Here is a 22,705-nt window from a genome sequence, read left to right as displayed (position 1 = left end):
TTTTTAGCATTTTCAGACCAACAGTTTAGAGTTCAGCCAGGCGCATCTGCAATGATCATCTAGCCTTTAACGCTTAATCACAGAAGCACTGACACAAATTCACACCAAATATGCCTAATATGAGTTTTGAGGTTGTTTTAAATATTATGAATACAGGGCTGGACCTGACACAGCACATAGCACACATAGTAGTTTAAAAGCAGTGGGCATTTTAGATCTGGATAATATTTAGAAATGTAGTATTTAAGGGTCACAAGTTCACACAGTCTCTAATTACTGCAGTTTCTGAAATTGGTAGCTCAGGGGTTTTTTTCTTGTTTTTTTTTCCAACCTTTTGCACTTCAATTAGTAAAAAATGTGTCAATTAAGAGTCTCATCATGAACCTGGAAATGTATTAAAACACCCTGAGATATATATTTATTAAATTAAGTGTGTAAAATGAGTCAGACCCACCAATATCCATTAATTAGGGGTAGCATTTATGATTCTGCTTGATTATTATGATTTTTGCTTGATTTTCTGCTTTCTCAGTTAAAGCAGCGATAAAACTGAACACAGATACATTTTTTAAATAACCAATTCACTGAAAGGTAAAAGGACATGGAGCAGGAAAGATGCATTAACATAGTCTCTTTAAACGGTGCAAATCTGGAAAAAAAACACTACCTGGCAGAGTAAATAGCATGCTTAAAATGGACACCAGCAGAACAAATTCTAAAACATGTAACTCAACAGTTTTGATGAAACCAACATTATTGGTTGGTCCGCTTGCTACTGAAAAGTGTCTGAATATAAATATATGAATGGTAGAAATTAGTAGGAGGGAAAAATGTGTGTGTGTGTGTGTGTGTGTGTGTGTATGTATATATATATATATATATATATATATATATATATATATATATATATATATATATATATATATATATATATATATTATAAATCACGAATCTGGAAACACAAAATACTGTAGTCTAAAATAGCTTTTTATCCTGTAGCATTACAAGGGCCACAAATCTGTTCCAGAGTTATAATACACAAAGCAAGAAATATGAAGAAATGCACAGACTCATAACCTCAGGCCTACTACACACCTTTGGGATGAACTAGAACTGTAAATACATCCCAGGTCTTTTTACCAAACATCAGCGCTGGAACTCACTAATGCTTTTATAGCTGAATAAGCAGAAATCTCCATAGCCACCCTCAAATGTAATGAAATGCCTTCTCTGAAGAGTGGAGGCAGTAGAATAGCATAACAGGGGACCAAATCTGAAATGGTTTAATAAATCAGGTGTCCATGTTGTCCATGTGGCCAATTTGTATGTCTAATAAATATCATACTAATACCTTGTAATTATAGAGAAATTATACTTGACATTGTGCCGTGCAACATATATCAAAAATAAGCACAGCTTGTTCATAAACTTCTATTTTTTCTTTTTTACTTTAGACAGTAGACTACTGATTACATTTCTTTTTGAATCTGGTTATTATTAGTCCTCAATTATGTAGACTGTCTGTCATACATACTGTGTATAAACTGCTACCATAGAAACAATGACGTATTAAAAGTTGCACACTACTATTAATCTATCATTCATATTATAGATGTAACTACCATGTAAGCTGTGTACTTATACAACAATAATGGCCATCTTCTGACCAATTCAAGATTCAAGAATTCAACAGTTATCAACATTATTATACACATAAACCTGAATGCAGACCTGACCTTTACTTGTACAGCTTAACTGTAAGCTTATAATATTTCTAAACTTTTCTGTAGACTGCAATGAAATATCAGTTCAACCAGCACATTTTATTATTTATGCTGTTAGATTTGAGCAGTGCATTGGGGTTTTAGATGCCTTTTTGCTCTGCCTGCTAGGATTCTTGCTAGCGAAGATGAAATCTGCTTAATATTAAACACACTGGTCGAGTTGAGAAAACAGGAAGTGGTATTATACCCGTCTTGTCTGTAAAACATGGTTGTGTTGATTGTAACAAATAGAACTCAATTAGATATCTATGTACATCAGAGTACATGTATTAAAACATAAAGGGCATTACTTAAAGCAGTAAATTGATCAGATGTGTTTTTAATGTCAGCATGATTTTTGATCAGAACCAGACAATTATCAGGAAAAAGTCAACTGTTAACCCTTTTCCTTTAAGATTGATCTAAAATGATAGCAGTTTACAAATAATTTATGTTATTTGTTCATGCTATGATTCAGAGTGCATTCTTATCAGTCCTGTACAAACAAATCACAAATGACACACTTACACTGTGACCTGACAAAACACATTAATGTCAACCCGAGTGGCTGGGAGGGTCTGACACATCTGCAGTGCTGATTATCAAACTGATGGGGAGAATATGCCCTTTATACATCATCTACAGCAGCAGCACTCACAAACCTTCCACAGCACACTTCATAGCATCACAACAGTGCACACTTGCGCCGTAGCACTGCATAGTAATGAACACTAAAGCCACTTGTAGGACATTTAAGTGCATGTTTCTGGAGTAGTGTAGGCTTGTTAAACTCTTCTTACAGAATACTGTAAGCTTTTGGAAAAGGTCATGCTGCATGCCTGGAGAATAGGAAATAGTCATTTCATCATGTAATGTTTCAGCGAATTCCAGTGACTTACACTAACACAGTTGTGAAAAATGTGTGTTTTTTCTAATTGTGATTTATCATTGAACAAATTAACAACTTAATTGTCCAGAAGGACAAACAAGCAGTAATAATGACAATAAATGTGCAGTCAGGAACTGCTTGCTGGCAGTGGCAATTGAGGAAAATCAGCTTGGTGGATGATTTATATGTGATTTCTCAGTAATGTGCAGAAAACCAAAAAATTTCAAGTAAATCATTTTACAAGTCTGTGGTCTGATGTCTACATGCCTGTCGGTCTTCAGTGTTTGAATGTGATTGAGCACAGACTAGCACAGTAAAAAAGAAATAAAGTTTATTTTTTCTCCCTCTGATTAACATCACTATTAACAATATTTGTAACGTGTTGAATTAAACACATTGTTGTAGGCCAATTTCACAAACTGTTTTTTTTTTTCAATTGCATCCATAATAAATAATACATAATGGTGTATTCTATGTCTATTGTTAGCTGAGTGAAACATAGCATGATCGATTTTATGCAACTTTAATTAATTAAAAATATTCTCCATGAGTACCACGACATAAAACGACAATGCGAACTTAAGAGAATGTAAGATGACGAAGTGTTGTGAGGCTTCTAAATCATGTGAGTTAATATTAGAGACTTTAATATAACCTGCAGAAATGTTCACATTTTGATCATCTCTGGCTAATCTTTGATTCTATTGAGTAGAAAAAAACACTTCTAATCACTAGAGTAGCGTTCTGGAGTAAATGTTAATGCACAACTTAGAAAGTAACGTAGTATAATATAAACAAAGTCAATATGAGTTGAAATTGTGTCAATATAAAATTGAATATGGATGGTTAAATTATTACACTTTATTATGCTTTACACCACACTAGTTGTGTTTTTTGCTGTAGCACAGAATAGATGGACTGCCTTGATAATTAGCTAGCTTTGGGAGTTTTTTTAAGTGATAAACTATAGAATAACACACTTATTAAAGTTAGTATTTTATTTTGATCTCTTCATACAACAAGGAAAAAAAACAACAGTAATTGAGAGATTTTACAGTCAGGTTCCTTTAGAAATAATCAAAGCCGAGTCTAGCTCTGATGTCTGTCCTCAAGCATCCTGGACAAGCAATCAGACAGTTTAATGAATGCAGCAGGGACTTCAGTAGAATATATTGTTGTTACAGTTTGCGCTAGGTGAGCATCAGGAAAAGTTTGTGCTAAGGCTTTCCTCGATAAAGCCAGTGATAAGTGAAGCAAGTCAGCTTCTCCCAAACTGATCCTGACCCAGAGTGACTGGCCACGTGCACTGCTAGGACATGTTACACCAGTCATTAATGTGGAACAGGGCTTTGTGTAATTCAGGTGAGATCATGCTAAAGCCTACATTTCGATGCCGTCTGCTCCCCTGTGGGGCCACGCTGCAATAGTGTGTTCCATTAGTAACGCTTTCTGTATTAACTCATTAATTAGGTTGTGCATTTTAACTGCTGGCAGCACAGTTTAAATATGTTCTTAATTTACAGGTGAATGCCAGTGTTTTGACGGGTATATGAAAGACCCCGTTCACAAGCATCTCTGCATTCGCAATGAATGGGGCCCGAATCAGGGGTGAGTATGATGAATTGAACCCCACCTCAGTTTATTTGGTTGTATCTTTGATGGCCAGTAAAGGATGAATAAGTTAATAGAATCATTGTATATATTGGCATCCTAAGTTGTGGGACAGGAAAGCATTACTCCTAAAATCAAGAGATCAAGAGTTCCCATATCCTGAAGATGCCACAGCCATCTGTTTTTGGAATCCAAGGGAGCAGAATTGGCTGTGCTTCCTGGATAGGAGGGATTTCATACTCTCACTTGCCTGTCAATCACAGTCATTAGAGGATGTGGGAAAGGGTAACTAATGTTTTCTTCTGTATGTGTAAGAAGATGCATTTCTCCACATTTGGTACTAATAATGGAGAGCTGGTGGGTGGGAATCTGCAGGAGATCAAAGTGGGGAGAAATTTGAGTTTAAATAATGAAAACCAGTTTGTATATCAGTCTGTGTTCTCTTTTCTAACTCTCTCCTACAGCACATTTTTCTGTTTTGTATTCGTATTTGTAATTTTTTTCCAAAATAGCATAACAATCTGCTAAATGACCTGCGGGCTATTATGTAGACAGGTATAAAAGAGCTTCGGATAGTGTGTGTGCTTGATATCACTTTAAATTCCTTCAATTCCAGCTTGTGTCACCTCAGATATGCTAAAAAAATGAACAGTTCAAGGTCTTCAAGATGAGTCTTACAAGCTGCTAAACAGATGGCATCCTGTTCCCCAGGTCAGATTCACTAGCAACATTAAAACCTCAAAAAATGTAAAAATTCAAAAAAACTGAGCCACAATGGATAAAGTTATGAAAACAAGAACCATCTTTCAGCAGATTCTTCTTAAAAGAAGTGTTTAATGCATACAAAGTTATTTCGAGTACGTTCCTCGACAAACAGTGTTTCATGTGCACTTGTCAGGAATTTGGGTTGCTGTTCTGGAGTGTTTAAGACTCAGAGGTGTGGAAAACCTTGGCGTTTTAATTGGAAGTGAGATGGGAGTGATGATGGTTGGTGCGATGGATCTGTTAATTAGAAATCTGATTGGAACAATTAGGAAGATAGGCAGCAGGGAAGCGAATAGCTCATGATGGTGAGGGGTTTGCGTGCTGAGTGGCATGCTGTGAAGGTGTGAAGATTATTTAATTGGACCGAACACCTCAGGGAGGCAAAAAGAAATCCGATGAAGTAAAAAAAAAAAAAAAAAAAAGCTATTTAAAAGTTTCTAAATACCTAAGGACCTACATATTTCCAATGCTGAACTTTACATAGCCTTTTCACTGATAAAGGTTTTGCCCAAATGCCATTTGTGCTAGCATTTGGCAAAAGTCATTGTGTTTCTGTTAAATGTTCAATGTCAATCCTTATGGAGAGAATTTAATATTTACAAAATAGAGCTTTTAGCTATCATGAAGAAACCTTTGCTGATTGCAGCAGCTTTCTTTGACTGCTATTGTCTCCATGTCTGCGTGTTTAATTTTTGGATTTTCTGTGTGTGTGTGTGAGACAAAAAACTGTTACATTTATGCATTGGTTTAATGGATAATGTCTTTGCTGTTATTGAATAGTTACAATTTTACAGATATTTTGAGGTCAAATGCTACAGTTATGAGTGGGATGATTTATAAGAAATGGGAAAAAAAAAAATTACAGTTTGATTCTGTTTTGTTTCCAGTCCTTGGCCATACACCATTTTCCAGCGCGGTTTTGACTTGGTGATGGGGGAGCAGCCATCTGATCGCATCTTCAGGTAAGAACACTGACAGCCCTTATCAATGCTGCCTGCATTTTAGATATGTGTTCAAAGAATGGTATTCGTGGCTATGGAGTATTTAAAGACAATTCAAATACACTGGGTGCCTCATGACTTACTACAGTATTTACAACCAATAAAGCAATTCTCAAAGACCAACTTCACCAACCTTTAGAATTCTGACCTAATCTACTTATTTATCTCATTACTGCCAAATATGTACAAAACATTTTACAATGAGAAATTAGCTTTTACTTATTAAAGTATCAGCCAGTATCATCCACATCAGTCACATCACAAATCTCACTCATTTAATTCAAGCCTCATCAACTTCTCTTCACTACACTGATATCTCTTTATACTACCATCACGGAGGCAATCATTACTAATTAACTTCTGTTGTTTGGTTTATTAGGTCATTTAATCGTTTTAAAAATGTGTCATCTGCCAGCATTACATAATGTGCAAGTGCTCTTCTCTGTTTTGATGGTAAAGTGACCACACAGAAGCATCGCAAATCATTTTGACAGCTGGCATCTTATCACAGACTTGATTAGGCTTATGTTTTTTTCATTATGGCACATAACTATTTTATATATTTAGCCACACTGGCTGTTTGTGTTTGTTCTACTGACTACTTGCACAACAAGGTGTGTGTGTGTGTGTGTGTGTATATATATATAATGTATGTATGTATATATATATATATATATATATATATATATATATATATATATATATATATATATATATATATATATATATATATTTGTTATTTGTTATTTTTTTTGTTTAATCATATTAGATCCATCAGCCAAACACACACTCACTGGAGAATAGATTGCGCACATTTTCCATGTTACCATTTATTTATTAAAATCTGTGCCCAGTTGCTGTGCCCAACATTGGCCAGTGCCAATTTTTTTTTAGTTAATTTCTGGCAATAAAAACTCACTTATGTTTTATTCATAAATTATGAATACATCAAAACAAGCACAATTGAACACTATTAAAAACAAGATAAAACTCTTCTTTTGGAATATCTGACATGGTCATATTTTCTATATTTGTTTATATTATCTATATGGGTGTAAATGACTGATTAACCAGTATAGTATCTGATGTATACAGTAGATGAGGATGACTCTAAATGTGAGGGAATATTTATCAAGTATTATTCATTGAATATGATAAGTGATTTGAATGTTGAAACAAAACGTTCTTATTTATAACAGTCCAGATGTAATTAGCCACTGTTAATGTGCACAAATGGCTTTTTCACACATGAATTTGGATGTATTTATAAAAGTTGCTTTTTATTTGGTAGGCGCAAAATTGGATTTGGTTTGATGCTTTTGCTATCAGCACTTTATTGGGAATGTGTTTTGGAAATTATACACTTTGTTACACTTCGGGAAGTTGCTAATAGAACTCAAACCTAAATATATGAACAAAGGCCAGAAAGATGATTAAGTGTACTATTTCTAAGCAAACAGAAACTTTATTATTTGATACGGCTTTTGTAAAAGTATAGTTCAATGTTAAGCTAATAAATATACATTATTGATTTGGAAATGGTTATTATTATAATTATATTATGATTGATTAGCTATGTTTTTTTTATTGATGTTTGTTAATCGAATTCAGATATACATAATAGTCGTGCATAAACGTAATCCATTTAAAAATAAAAATTAAAATGTGTGTATGTATATATATATATATATATATATATATATATATATATATATATATATATATACATACATTTTTTATTTTTTTATTTTTTTTAAATGCACAAGTTCAGACAGGTACCTGTTATTGAATGTTGATTTTCTGCAGATGTACAGCTTCGTTTTTATTCTTTTCAATGCATTTAATTTAATTAACTCGTAGTATAGTTACTCTATAAAAATTTTACATACATTAATTTGTGATATACAGGTGAGTCGTGTACTTTGTATGGTATATCATTGTATGTTCTAAATGATGTTTTGTACATGTAAAATATTTAAACAAATTGAATGATTTCTAGTATATTTATTTGGTTGATATTTTTGTCCAGAGCAGCATTTAATGAAATCAGTATACACCCAAGTGCTTAAAGTGTTTTTCTCAAGGACCCCGGTGTTGTTTGATAAAATAATTTAAACATTGCCTCAAACACTGAGCCACAACTTATTTCAGTTAAGTTGCATTGATTTAACCACCTTGACCATCAGATTCTTTAGAAAATGTATGTTTAAAAGTGCCACTATGTATTGCTATTTTTCTCTGGTAGTTGGCTGTAATCCTAGTCACTTTACATTTTTAAATTGTCAATTATACACAATACAATTCTATGAAATAAATAGTGTAATCATTTTGTTTTACCCTTTCATAATACAAATACATAGGATGAAATGAGATAACTATACAAAACTGGTGTGGGTGCAGGTTTTCATTCTAACAAAGTAGACGTAATGCAGTATGGTTCCTGCTTGGCTGGAATGAAAACCCGCAGCCACACCAGACCTTTGCGAATAAGATCAGATGATGCGGCGATAACCCAATTGGTAAAATGCCACGCTTCACCCTTTGGGTAATTGTGCAATAAACTTCCACATTACTTTGTTTTTGAAATGGCATATAGGAATAGCATAACATAACATATTGCATACTATTAATGTTTCTAGTAGTGGCATAGAGCTTAATTAGAAAGTGATTTTTTTGAACTAACATAGATATAACAACATTTTATTTTTCTTTGTCTAGGTGAAGATAATACAACTAATACATTTGCCAAATTCGAATCATGTATAGGCATCTAATGCAGCATATTAAAATGCAGTCATTAGATAGTGTTATATTCAGCACCAACAGAAGTTAGAACAGGGTAGTATAATTGGATATAATTAAGCCTTTACTTTTTATAGCTATTTTATGTTGTCGTTTAATTCCGAAAATGACACTTCATTTTATTCCTATCCTTGCCCTTTCATTATGCTAACTGGGCACTTTGCTAAATGCAAATGAACAATTTGGATATAAAAAATGCAAAGTCTCTGAAATGGTGGCCTTAACTGTCCCGCTACCCTTTAAACTACTGTTTATAATATGATACCGTATGTCCGACAAGTCTGTGAGGTTATGTGTTTGTTTAAAGATCAATGATGTGACAGTGTTCAGCTAAAAGCATAGTATATACATTCTAGTGGGGCTCTTGAGCAAGCCCCAGGGGTGTGTAATCATAGCTGACTTGCTCAAGCTGGGACATGTGATATACATTGTGTCATAATGTATATGTGACAAATTAAGGCTGCTTCTTCTTCTAATACATAATTCAGGCAGGCAGCGAGTGAACTGATACAATAATAAGTGGGATATGCTCCAATCTTTCAGCTGTACAAGTGTCACTGATCCGTCTCATTGTAAGCAGTTTGTAATTATAACAATATGAGAAAGAAGAGAGAAAAGTGTGAAATCTTTTGCAGTTATGATTGCGTTATGATTTCTTTCTATGCGAAACCTTTGGTACTGAATCTGATGTTAAATTAAATTTCATATTAGGATTAGAAATACAGATGTTTTCTCAAACAGGATTTATGGGACCTGAATGTCACCTTAGACTAACTGCCATAAAACATGTTTGCTTATTATCTTTTGCCTTTTTATTTATATTAATAACTTATTTCTTACCTTATTTCTTTACTTGCATGTATACATGTATGTATTTATGTATGTACTTACCGACGGTATATATTTTCCCTCACTTTAGTTAAGTTTAGTAAACCATATACATCATCAGTTAGTATGAAACATTGGCAGAATATGGAAGTGTAAAGTATGGCTTGTTTCTTATACTTTGTCAGTAATTAAATTTAGCATATCTTGCATATACAGTCATGGCCAAAATTGTTGGCACCCCTGGAATTTTTTCCAGAAAATCAAGTATTTCTCACAGAAAAGTATTGCAATAACACGTTTTGCTATACATATGTTTATTTCCTTTGCGTGTATTGGAACAAAACAAAAAAAGGGAGAAAAAAAAGCAAATTTGACAAAACTCCAAAAATGGGCTGGACAAAATTGTTGCCACCCTTAACTTAATATTTGGTTGCACACCTTTTGGAAAAAATAACTGAAATCAGTCACTTCCTATAACCATTACTAAGTTTCTTACACCTCTCACCTGGAAGTGTGGACCACTCTTTCTTTGCAAACTGCTCCAGGTCTCGCATATTGAAAGGGTGCCTTTTCTCAACAGCAATTTTAAGATCTCTCCACAGGTGTTCAATGGGATTTAGATCTGGACTCATTGCTGGTCACTTCAGACCTCTCCAGAACTTTGTTGCCATCAATTTCTGGGTGCTTTTTAAGTATGTTTGGGGTCATTGTCCTGCTGGAAGACCCAAGATCTCGGACGCAAACCCAGCTTTCTGACACTGGGCCCTACACTACACCCCAAAATCCTTTGGTAATCCTCAGATTTCATGATGCCTTGCACACACTCAAGGCACCCAGTGCCAGAGGCAGCAAAACAACCCCAAAACATCTTTGAACCTTCACCATATTTGACTGTAGGTACTGTGTTCTTTTTTTTGTAGGCCTCATTCCATTTTTGGTAAACAGTAGAATGATGTGCTTTACCAAAAAGCTCTATCTTGGTCTCATCTGTCCACAAGACATTTTACAAGAAGGATTTTGGCTTACTCAATTACATTTTGGCAAACTGTAGTCTTGCTTTTTTATGTCTCGGTGTCAGCAGTGGGGTCCTCCATAGCGTTTTATTTCATTTAAATGTCGACGGCTAGTTCGTGCTGACACGGATGCTCCCTGAGCCTGCAGGACAGCTTGAATTTCTTTGGAACTTGTTTGGGGCTGCTTATCCACCATCCGGACTATCCTGCGTTGCAACCTTTCATCAATTTTTCTCTTTCGTCCATGCTCAGGGAGATTAGCTACAGTGCCATGGGTTGCAAACGTCTTGATAATGTTGCGCACTGTGGACACAGGCAAATCTAGATCTCTGAAGATGGACTTGTAACCTTGAGATTGTTGATATTTTTCCACAGTTTTGGTTCTCAAGTCCTCACACAGTTCTCTTCTGCTCTTTCTGTTGTCCATGCTTAGTGTGGCACATACATTGCAAGACTAAGTGAACTTCTCTCCTTTTTATCTGCTTTCAGATGTGATGTTTATATTGCCCACACTTGTTACTTGCCCCAGGTGCGTTTAATGGAACATCACATCTTTGAAACAATCTTATTTATCCACATTTTTTAAAGGGTGCCAACAATTTTGTCCAGCCCATTTTTGGAGTTTTGTGTGACATTATGTCAAATTTGCTTTTTTTACTCTCTTTTTTTGTTTTGTTCCAATACACGCAAAGGGAATAAACATGTGTATAGCAAAACGTGTTAATGCAATACTTTTCTGTGAGAAATACTTGATTTTCTGGACAAATTCCAGGGGTGCCAAAAATTTTGCAAATGACTGTACTTGTTAATGACTATACCCCTCTAAATGTATATAGTATTGAATCCACTGCAAAATGCAAAACCCCTTGTTTTGAGAGCAGGGTTACGGTTCCAGATTTATTAAACTTATAGCTTTCGGTTATAACTCCATAATTAGTGTTTATTTGCAATCAGTGTAACAGGACTACGCAATTAATCTGTGTATAGCTTCGGTAAGCGACTCCTGGTTTATTGAGGATCCCAGTAATTGCCACAGTCTGCACATAAATGCTCTGCCAGAGTACAGACATAGACCCAGTCACAAACACATCTGCCTTTTTTCATTGAAGATTCATGTTTTAACCAATTTCACTGGTCTCAGGGGATTTAGCTGGCACTGATTAATATGCCTTTGCTGTTGGACCATTCATGCAGCAGGTTGTCTAAACAGATGGCCAGGTCGATGAGCTGGTCCAGAGTCAGGGTGTTGTCATGACAGGCTAACTTAATCTTCACTTCTTCCTGCAAACCTTGGCAAAATGTAGTGATGAGCTCCTACTCAGTGCAACCAATAAAAGCTAAAGCTATAGAAAGTCAGGATGTAAGCACAGAAGGTGGAGCATGACAGACATGCCTCTGACAGTTGAGCTAAATATATCTCCATGTGTCATGTGACTGACAGGAAATTGACTGGAAACCCATGTACACTGTAAATTTCCGGAACCATTATAAACACCAACGATTTTCGCACCATTCTTCACCAGCATCATTAAATCCAGCTGAGGGAATATCTTTTTGAAGACTTCAGCAATCTGGGCTGAGTTGAAATCATGCTGTGTTAGCAAAATATTATCCAGTGTTAACAAAATATTATCTTCTGGTTGAATTGTGTGCTTTTTAGTAAAAGTCAGAACAAATGTTATGCAATAGCTATCAGCATGTATTCCCACTATTCACGTTCATAATTGCCCATGATCACTGTGTGTCTTTTAAAGCTTTTTTATCCTCCAATGTTCCTAACTTGGCCAAAATGGTCTGGTCTTCTTAACCTATCTGTTCTAACCTTCCGAATGCGATGCACTGTCTTGGAGACCGAGAGGTTTGTGACAACAGCAACTTTCTCTGTTTCTTTACAAGCTTTTTTATTATTATTTTTTTTATTTCCCCTATGTTATTGTTATATTATTTTCTTGTGTATAAAATCCAAGATACAACCTTTTATTGTTTCTTGTCGAGGCTGCAAAACAAATCATGAATATTAAATTTTGTTTATTAACATCTGCAGATATTATAATATATATATATATATATATATATATATATATATATATACATACACTCACCAGCCACTTTATTAGGTACACCTTACTAGTACCGGGTTGGACCCACTTTTGCCTTCAGAACCGCCTTAATCCATCGTGGCATAGATTCAACAAGGTATTGGAAACATTTCTCAGAGATTTTGGTCCATATTGACATGATAGCATCACACAGTTGCTGCAGATTTGTCGGCTGCACATCCATGATGCGAATCTCCCGTTCACCACATCCCAAAGGTGCTCTATTGGATTGAAATCTGGTGACTGTGGAGGCCATTTGAGTACAGTGAACTCATTGTCATGTTCAAGAAACCAGTCTGAGATGATTCACGCTTTATGACATGGCGCGTTATCCTGCTGGAACTAGCCATCAGAAGATGGGTACACTGTGGTCATAAAGGGATGGACATGGTCAGCAACAATACTCGGGTAATCTGTGGCGTTAACACGATGCTTAATTAGTACTAATGGGCCCAAAGTGTGCCAAGAAAATATCCCCCACACCATTACACCACCACCACCAGCCTGAACCGTTGATACAAGGCAGGATGGATCCATGCGTTCATGTTGTTGACGCCAAATTCTGACCCTACCATCCGAATGTCGCAGCAGAAATCGAGACTCATCAGACCATGCAACGTTTTTCCAATTGTCCAATTTTGGTGAGCTTGTGCGAATTGTAGCCTCAGTTTCCTGTTCTTAGTTGTCAGGAGTGGCACCCGGTGTGGTCTTCTGCTGCTGTAGCCCATCCGCCTCAAGGTTCGACGTGTTGTGTGTTCAGAGATGCTCTTCTGCATACCTTGGTTGTAACGAGTGGTTATTTGAGTTACTGTTGCCTTTCTATCAGCTCAAACCAGTCTGGCCATTCTCCTCTGACCTCTGGCATCAACAAGGCATTTGCGCCCACAGAACTGCCGCTCACTGGATATTTTCTCTTTTTCGGACTATTCTCTGTAAACCCTAGAGATGGTTGCGCGTAAAAATCTTAGTAGATCAGCAGTTTCTGAAATACTCAGACCAGCTCGTCTGGCACCAACAACCATGCCACGTTCAAAGTCACCTAAATCACCTTTCTTCCCCATTCTGAAGCTCGGTTTGAACTGCAGCAGATCGTCTTAACCATGTCTACATGTCTAAATGCATTGAGTTGCTGCCATGTGATTGGCTGATTAGAAATTTGCGTTAACGAGCAGTTGGACAGGTGTACCTAATAAAGTGGCCGGTGTGTGTGTGTGTGTGTGTGTGTGTGTGTGTGTGTGTGTATATATATATATTTTTTTTTTTTAAGATCCACTTTTGTTTACTTTTGGTGTATGGAAATCAATGCTAAGTCCATTTGGATTAATAGATCTGTTGTATAAAACCACGTTTATAGCTAACTTTCTTCTACTTCTTCACATTAAATTACCCATCTATTTGCTGTAATTTTCTTTTTATATCAATTTTAGCAGTAAATTAATTGCTAGTGATCTAAGTCTGTGCTATTAAGTATTTGGCTTGATATTATCCAGAAAATAGACAAAAGGCTGAAAATAAATAAAAATAATGATTAGAAGTAATTCACAACATGGTATGTACATTTATGACATTTGGCAGATGCCCTTATCCAGAGCGATCTACATTTATACAGCTGAGCAGTTGAATGTTGCTAAGATTTGGACTCATGACCTTTAAATGAAATCTTTTTTTTTTTTTAGGTATTTTCACCACTAACGAAATTGTAGTCTTTTCTTTTATAAAATGTCAAGCTTGATACCTCGGTCTAAAATAATGCTTTCTATTTTATTCCTGAAGATTCCAAAATAATTATATATTGTAGACATTATTCTGCAAAAAGTAAAATCCAAAAGTGGAGTTTGTACGTGAAACACAGCCAGGAGTGTTACAGACAGTTTGACTCCAGGGGTTGCATTTCTTAGCTTACACAATGCCATGTAAACCTGTAGTCTTTCCATTTGCAGACTTTGGAAGGTGGGAAACTTGAGACAACACTGTCTGGCTGATGTAGACTTGCGCTGAGGCTCACAGTGTGTAGGTGCTCTGTTTGAAACATGAGGATGAAAAGCCTATGAAGACTGTGATATGTTTATTTTACTTTTTCTAATCCTGAGCTGGTTTATGAATATAACCAAATGAATATACATATACATTTATATCAACATGTAAATCAGGCATTGCACAACATTGGTCGACTATTATATATATATACATATATATAAAATGTGTGTGTGTGTGTGTGTGTGTGTGTATATATATATATATATATATATATATATATATATATATATATATATATATATATATATATATATATATATACTTATTTTTCCAGTGAGGAAAATAAGTATTTGAACAACCTGCTATTTTGCAAGTTCTCCCACTTAGAAATCATGGAGGGGTCTGAAATTGTCATCGTAGGTGCATGTCCACTGTGAGAGACATAAACTGAAAAAAAAAATCACAATTAATGATTTTTAAACTATTTATTTGTATGATACAGCTGCAAATAAGTATTTGAACACCTGTCTATCAGCTAGAATTCTGACCCTCAAAGACCTGTTAGTCTGCCCTTAAAATGTCCACCTCCACTACATTTATTATCCTAAATAAGATGCACCTGTTTGAGGTCGTTAGCTGCATAAAGACACCTGTCCACCCCATAAAATCAATAAGAATCCAACTACTAACATGGCCAAGACCAAAGAGCTGTTCAAAGACACTAGAGACAAAATTGTACACCCCCACAAGGCTGGACAGGGCTACAGGGAAATTGCCAAGCAGCTTGGTGAAAAAAGGTCCACTGTTGGAGCAATCATTAGAAAATGGAAGAAGCTAAACCTGACTGTCAATCTCCCTCGGACTGGGGCTCCATGCAAGATCTCACCTCGTGGGGTCTCAATGATCCTAAGGAAGGTGAGAAATTAGCCCAGAACTACACGGGAGGAGCTGGTCAATGACCTGAAAAGAGCTGGGACCACCATTTCCAAGGTTACTGTTGGTAATACACTAAGACGTCATGGTTTGAAATCATGCATGGCACGAAAGGTTCCCCTGCGTAAACCAGCACATGTCCAGGCACGTCTTAAGTTTGCCAATGACCAGTTGGATGATCCAAAGGAGTGATGGGAGAAAGTCATGTGGTCAGATGAGACCAAACTACAACTTTTGGGTCATAATTCCACTAAACGTGTTTGGAGGAAGAAGTATGATGAGTACCATCCCAAGAACACCATCCTTACTGTGAAGCATGGGGGTGGTAGCATCATGCTTTGGGGTGTTTTTCTGCACATGGGACAGGGCGACTGCACTGTATTAAGATGAGGATGACCGGGGCCATGTATTGCGAGATTTTGGGGAACAAAATCCCTCCTGCTGTGTGTGCAAACCTGGTGAAAAACTACAGGAAATGTTTGACCTCTGTAATTGCAAACAAAGGCTACTGTACCAAATATTAACATTGACTTTCTCAGGTGTTGAAATACTTATTTGCAGCTGTATCATACAAATAAATAGTTAAAAAATCATATATTGTGATTTCTAAGTGGGAGAACTTGCAAAATAGCAGGGTGTTCAAATACTTATTTTCCTCACTATATATATATATATATATATATATATATATATATATATATATATATATATATATATATATATATATATACACACAGTATATGTATGTATATAGACGTATACATATATTGTTTTTTATGTGATACTGCCACATGTAGTAAAGTATATAAATAGTTCACACAATATCTTTATTATTAACACAGAATTACAAGTGTAATATGTAAAGCTCGATACATTTCAGAATATTATTAAGAAATAGATCATTGTGTATATTTGTGTATATATAGATCATCGGTATATTTGTTTCTGACATGATGCTTAATGCAGTATTTACTGCAATATAGGACAATATTCTTTTTTGTATGGTGTTTATGCTGATTGCTATTATCTGTTATTGCCATTAGCTTTTACTTGGTATAGTAACTGAGTGTTTCGCATTATTAATTTTATAAAAGGATATTTTAAAGTGTATTTTTAACTATATATATTAGCCGGCATTTTTATGAAGTAGTGGGTTTCGTGTAAGGAGTGTGCGTGTCATCATTCAATCATTTCTAGTTACCAAAAGAAATATATTCCATGCAAATTCTGCACCCATTTTGTCAGCAGAATGCCATATTGCTGTGGCAGGCAGTGTTGAATTACTGACAAACTATTAATCTATTTTTGTCACACAATCTGAAGTGTTTCTTTCTTGTTTCAGGTTCACGTACACTCTGGGAGAAGGAATGTGGCTGCCACTGAGCAAAAGCTTTGTCATTCCACCAGCTGAGCTGGCTATCAACCCTTCTGCCAAGTGTAAGACAGATATGACTGTCATGGAAGACGCCGTAGACGTTAGGTGGGAAACTTTATTAACTTTACAGATGTAGAACAGGACACAGCCAAACTCCTTCTTTAGTTTTTATAGCAGTATATTTGCAATAATACACAACATACACTTTATTAGCAAATGTTTGTGGACACCTGACCATTTCACTGAAATTTATTTTTTTACCCTGCCATTTTAAATGTAGTCTCCATTTGTTGTTATTAAAGGCTAACTCTTCTAGAAAGGCTTTCCACTAGATAGTGTGAGAATGACTATGGGGATTTGTGTACAGTCAGTGTTCTAGTTCACCCCACAGGCGTTCATTGGGGTTGAGGTCATTGCTCTTTGCAGGACACTTAAGTACTCTTACCCCAAACTACTTAAGCCATGGACCTCACTTTGGTGTACTAGTTTGTGATTTTAACATAAATGCTAGTCAGGTGTTCAAACACTTTACTTCTAACTTCATGGAAATGTACTTGGTCCAGGTAAAAAACGGATCCACAAACCATCTTTGTACTTTTTTTAGTAATTTTTTTGTAAAGGATGTCACACTGATATCCTTTGTCCCATATTTTTTTCTTTTCCTTTTTTCTTTTCTGTATGCTTATGCCAAGATGTTTGTTTTTCGTTTTATTTTTACTGCCACAAGTCAACTAAAGCACTTTTTACCAATTCTGACATACATCAATTTCTGTTCTTTCCCCATATATGCCATATATGAGTTACTAATCTCTTCAATGACAAATAATCTATCTGTTAATTCTGGTATCATGTGTTTAGAATAATGTCTAATAATGCAAACCATATCACTCATTATGTACTGTAATACTCAGCTAAAATAAATCTCATTATTGCTAAATATTTTGAAGTACCACAAATGCTGAAAAACAAATGATCACTCTTGTTCTAATTATTGCTGCAGGGTGTTTTTGTAAGGCCACAGCAATCAGGAGTAATTGTGAAGAAATTTGATGGTCTTCTACTGCAAGTTTTATCTAATAATAGCTGAGGAAATAAATGGCCATTGAAGTTCATCATAAATCGATTAGAGAAACAAAATACACACTTTTAAGTAATGACTAAACGCTGTATTGATATTTTTCATACTGTTTTCAGACTCATGTGGCAAGTGGAATAATTCTGAACGGGTATTACAACCAAATGACTACAAACCAGTTAACTTTGCACTTGATGTTTATTTAGCTTTCTACTTACTTAACTGTTTCTCAGATAAATTTTGTAATAAAAAAAAAAAAAAAGACTTTATTGGTGTACACGTTTGGTGAATTTTGACATTATAACAGATGTCACTATTTCTTTTGTAAATTGAAGTTAAGCAGCAATAAAACCAGTCAGGATTAAATAATGGTTACAGAAGGAGTTTGGCTAATTTACTGATTAGTCAATTACTCATTATAAGATCTAAAGCTGTAACCAACATGGCTACCATCCCATAATTTAACACATGCTGTGGCTGTAGCTAATTGAAACCAACTTCACCACACAACCAGACAATGCCCTGAAGCATACATCCAAGCTCTGTAAGAGTGTTTTAGAGAGCAAAAACTCAACTGGAGTGTTAGTTATTATGGCTGCTCAGTATACTTATATACTATACTTATATACTTATGTATATTATACTTATAAATGCCTGCTCAGTCACCAGACCGAAAATCCTATTGATATGCTCCAGGATAAACTGGATCGCAAGGTCAGAAAGAAATACCCAACTAGAACAGCTTGGGTATCTGGATGCCAAAAGTGTGTAAAGCTGTTATTGTTGCTGAGGAAGAGTCATTTTTGTATATGTTTATAGCTTTAAAAAAATATATTCTTACAGTCGATGCTGTAATAATCCTGGGAAGATCTCTTAATGGGCATGTATGGCTGAGCAAACACATCTTATATTGACCTTAATTAGGGAGGTCAACATGCTGTATATAGGATGCTTTGTTAAGCTTCAGTCATTGCTTAGCTAATATGTGTCATATTTCTTACACACATACATGTGTACACACACACACACACACACACACACACACACACACACACACACACATCATAGCTACAGACAGTTTGGTCTTAGAAATATTTCAAAGTTTTACAAGTGCTAGCTAACCTCGTGGGAGTTACCCAATGTTTCTATACAAAACATCTCTCTTTCCCTATTTTGGGTATACCTCACACTCCCGCACACTGGCGTGCATACACACACAAATTCCACCTCTGTCCATGACTAGCATGCATCATTTCACCCTGTGCGTCCTGTGCTAGCTCTAAATTGGAACAAGGTGGGCCAGAATGTCCTGAAGTTTCCTCAGATTTTGGGGGGCAAATGACATTCCTCTGGATTTCAGTACATTGCTCATGCAAAATGACTGGCGTCCCAAAGGTAAATTTGACAGACCAGGCACTCCTCAGACACTGGAGCTATACGCCCTAAGACATGTAGGTGCAGTTGAGTGAAAATTGCCTCACTGTCGGGTGGTTTGAGTTCACTAGAATGTCTCACGGTAATTCACACAGTTACACTGATTCTTGGCTACACACTGCAGGCCTTGGATGAATAGTTTATAAAGATTTGCTCTCTGATAAACTTTGCTGTCTGAGAGTACTCTGCTGATTTTTTGTTACTATTGGGCATCCGTGTTTGTTTGTGCAAAAAAAAAAAAAAAAAAAAAATTCTTATTTTTTATTTCATAATTTGAAAATTGAAAGCAAGAACTTGCTTAATGCACTGCTATAAAAAGCTGCCAGAGAGATGCAAGTGCAGCCTTTATTAACATTAAACAAGGCAAACAAGAGAGACAGATAAGGCAATATTGAGTAGCAGAAAAAAAATGAAGACAAGGTTAAACTAAAAATGTAATAAAGCAACAAATCTGTAATCAAACTGTTAATCAAGCAAAACCAACACACCAAACGCTTAGTATTACCTTAAAAGTTTAATTCATGTACAGATGGTTTACTTTGTATTACTTGATAATGCAGATTCTCTAAGGTTATTAAGAAAGTCTACCTACGCTGCCGAATGTATGCAGAACTACAGAAACTGCTGATATGAGAGCCTATGTGAACTTGTTACCTTTCAGAAGTATATATCTAATAAGAACAGGTTGTGGTTGATATTTCCATTGATTTTTAACCTTACACACATTTCTATGCAGAGCTTTTTTTTCAGTTCAAGTGTGTGGACATCTAAAGTGTGTTATGCGCTGTGTCAGGTCCAGAGCTGTATTCTTACTATTCAAACAACCGCAAAGCTGATAGTATAACTGTTAAGCATGTATTTGCATCAGTGCTTCTGTAAATAAGCGTTCAGTAACCCAGCGCCTTAACCACTGAGCTACCCCTACCCCTATATAGTGTATACTACATAGTGTTTTAACTTGAACTTTAGATCTAACGTTCATATGATTTTACATTTACATTTCCACATCAAGTTTTTAACTATTTAATTTGTGTACCCGATGAAAGGAAATGCTAGTGGAGTTTATTCTCGAAGCCCTACAGAAAGAAGCCTTCACTGAAGTAGATTTGTCTCATTACAAAAGGAAAAGAGTGATTATGTGTTCAGTGGTAATACAATAATGTTATTTATCTGAATGCTCATTATGCTAATTTGTGTAAAAAATTTGTCTAACAGTACACAATCTAAACTCCAGTTATTCCAGTAAATAAGGGGAATAGATTAGACAACAAACATAAAGATCGATAAAGCCCAAAAAGCAATTGGTGACAACTTAAGAAGGAAGTTATTCTCATATGGTATTGAATAATATAGCTTCACAAAGATGCCTCAGTCCTTATCTTCTCAGTTTTATTAGCCTGTCTTTCTAGAAACAACTAATTTGAATGGTCCTATCAGTCAGCATAGAGTGAGCAAGGGCATTGCATTTGCAAAAAAATACAGCCTTTTTTTTTTTTTTCCCCTCACCAGGTGAGATGTGGCTGCATGCTCATAAATCCTCTCCATCTATCACACATATTCCACTTACTCAGTGCCCCAGTAAAAAAGTGACGCTCAATACATATCAGGCAATAAAAAGGTCGCATTTCTGTTTTACCATCATAATTATTGCTTTTTTTCCAAATATCAAAACAGTTCATTATGGATAGTTTGTTATTTAATGCTTTGAAAAAAAGAAAAACACATGATTTTTATTCAGTACAGCTCAAACAACGCAACAGTAACAGGTTCACCAGGTCAGCATTACAGGATTCTCAGAACTAACACATTTGCCTCAATCGTTTTTTCATGCTTAAATGTTGTACAGTCGTATAAAGCATTTCACCGCATGTCGTAATCTGTATGTTTGTGTATGTTACAAATAAAATTTTAACTTGAACTTGAATCGGCTTAAAAAATCTACACAATTTCACACAAGTTTTTTAGTTGATTAAATGATTACTTGAATGATTGTTTAATTATTTAATGATGGCACACATCGGAAATATTATATGAATGAAAATAACAAGATTTAATGTAGTTTGTTGTCCAGCATAGCAAATCAGCTATGTGCTAAGACATATCCTTGCAGAGTTAGAGAGTTAGATCTTTTGTTAGTAACTAGCTAGCCAGGTTACTATCAAGACTGGTACCTCCTCAGAGATTTAGCTGTATAGTCATAGATTTAACAAGTAAATATGTCTAAATGATCTAAGACAAACACTTTTATTTAAAACGAAAAAAAAAAAAAAGTAAAAAGTGCTGTTTTATTTGCTGTTGATGTGGAGTGGCTATGTTGATTTAACGCCACTTGCTGAACTTTAGAAGAGGATGTCTCTTCGAGTAGGAATTTCAAGTTAAATGGGGCTTTGTATTTTAGTTAATAAATTAGCAACAAACATATGGAAGCTCCCAAAAAGGAAGCATGGGGAGTTGGTATGAGTCACAGGAAGAAGTTTTTCAAGATTTGAGTTACATCATGAGTTATGTAACAGCACCCAAACCAAATATAACATAAGCACAAATTATTCATATGCCATGTTACTGCTGACATGCTGTTGAGTTTATTTCATGACGTGGCAAACCGAGCTCACTTGCTAACTCTCAAATGTTTTTACTTAAGGCTAAAAACAATGTTATTAAAAGAAAAGGCCATGTACACTTAAGTAATTTAGATATATTATTGCAATATACTTCTGTCAGGCTTTCTGAGTATTAGTTATTGACAGTCTGTACTCTGTATTTTTGACTTTTCTCAGGGAGGAGCTGATGATCTCCTCATCCTTCGACAGTCTGGAAGTTCTGCTGGATTCCTTTGGCCCGGTGCGAGACTGCTCAAAGGACAACGGCGGCTGCAGCCGTAACTTCCGCTGCATATCTGATCGAAAGTTGGACTCCACCGGTTGTGTGGTGCGTTAACCTGGTCCCTTTTTCTACATGCTTTTTTGTTTACTTGTTAGCCATTGCTCTAATAGTATGTGACTTTTTTTTTTTTTGCCTAACCAAGCAAAGTGAAACAAAGAAAATATCAATTTCAAAATAAAGCGCAGGAAATTGCTTTACTGCTCTATGATTCCAGGCCATTCCAGGTACTCACTTTTTTTTACTATTATTTAAAAATT

General features: G+C 35.5%; 1 protein-coding gene across 7 annotated transcripts in view; it reads left to right on the top strand.

The window, feature by feature from the left end:
• astn1 (astrotactin 1) overlaps positions 1-22,705 on the top strand; it is a 258,717-nt gene that overhangs the window by 101,343 nt on the left and 134,669 nt on the right. For all 7 annotated transcript variants that reach the window (XM_046851383.1, XM_046851382.1, XM_046851386.1 and 4 more), the window contains 4 exons: positions 4,176-4,260; positions 5,916-5,990; positions 17,024-17,161; positions 22,343-22,493. In XM_046851383.1, the coding sequence (XP_046707339.1) occupies positions 4,176-4,260; positions 5,916-5,990; positions 17,024-17,161; positions 22,343-22,493 (449 nt within the window). The remainder of the gene's footprint in view (positions 1-4,175; positions 4,261-5,915; positions 5,991-17,023; positions 17,162-22,342; positions 22,494-22,705) is intronic.

This window comes from Silurus meridionalis, chromosome 6 (genome assembly GCF_014805685.1).
Source record: "Silurus meridionalis isolate SWU-2019-XX chromosome 6, ASM1480568v1, whole genome shotgun sequence".
In the NCBI taxonomy this organism is placed as follows: Eukaryota; Metazoa; Chordata; class Actinopteri; order Siluriformes; family Siluridae; genus Silurus; species Silurus meridionalis.
The sequence above is the reverse complement of the archived record's forward strand: the minus strand, read 5'-3'. Positions and strand labels throughout refer to the sequence as shown.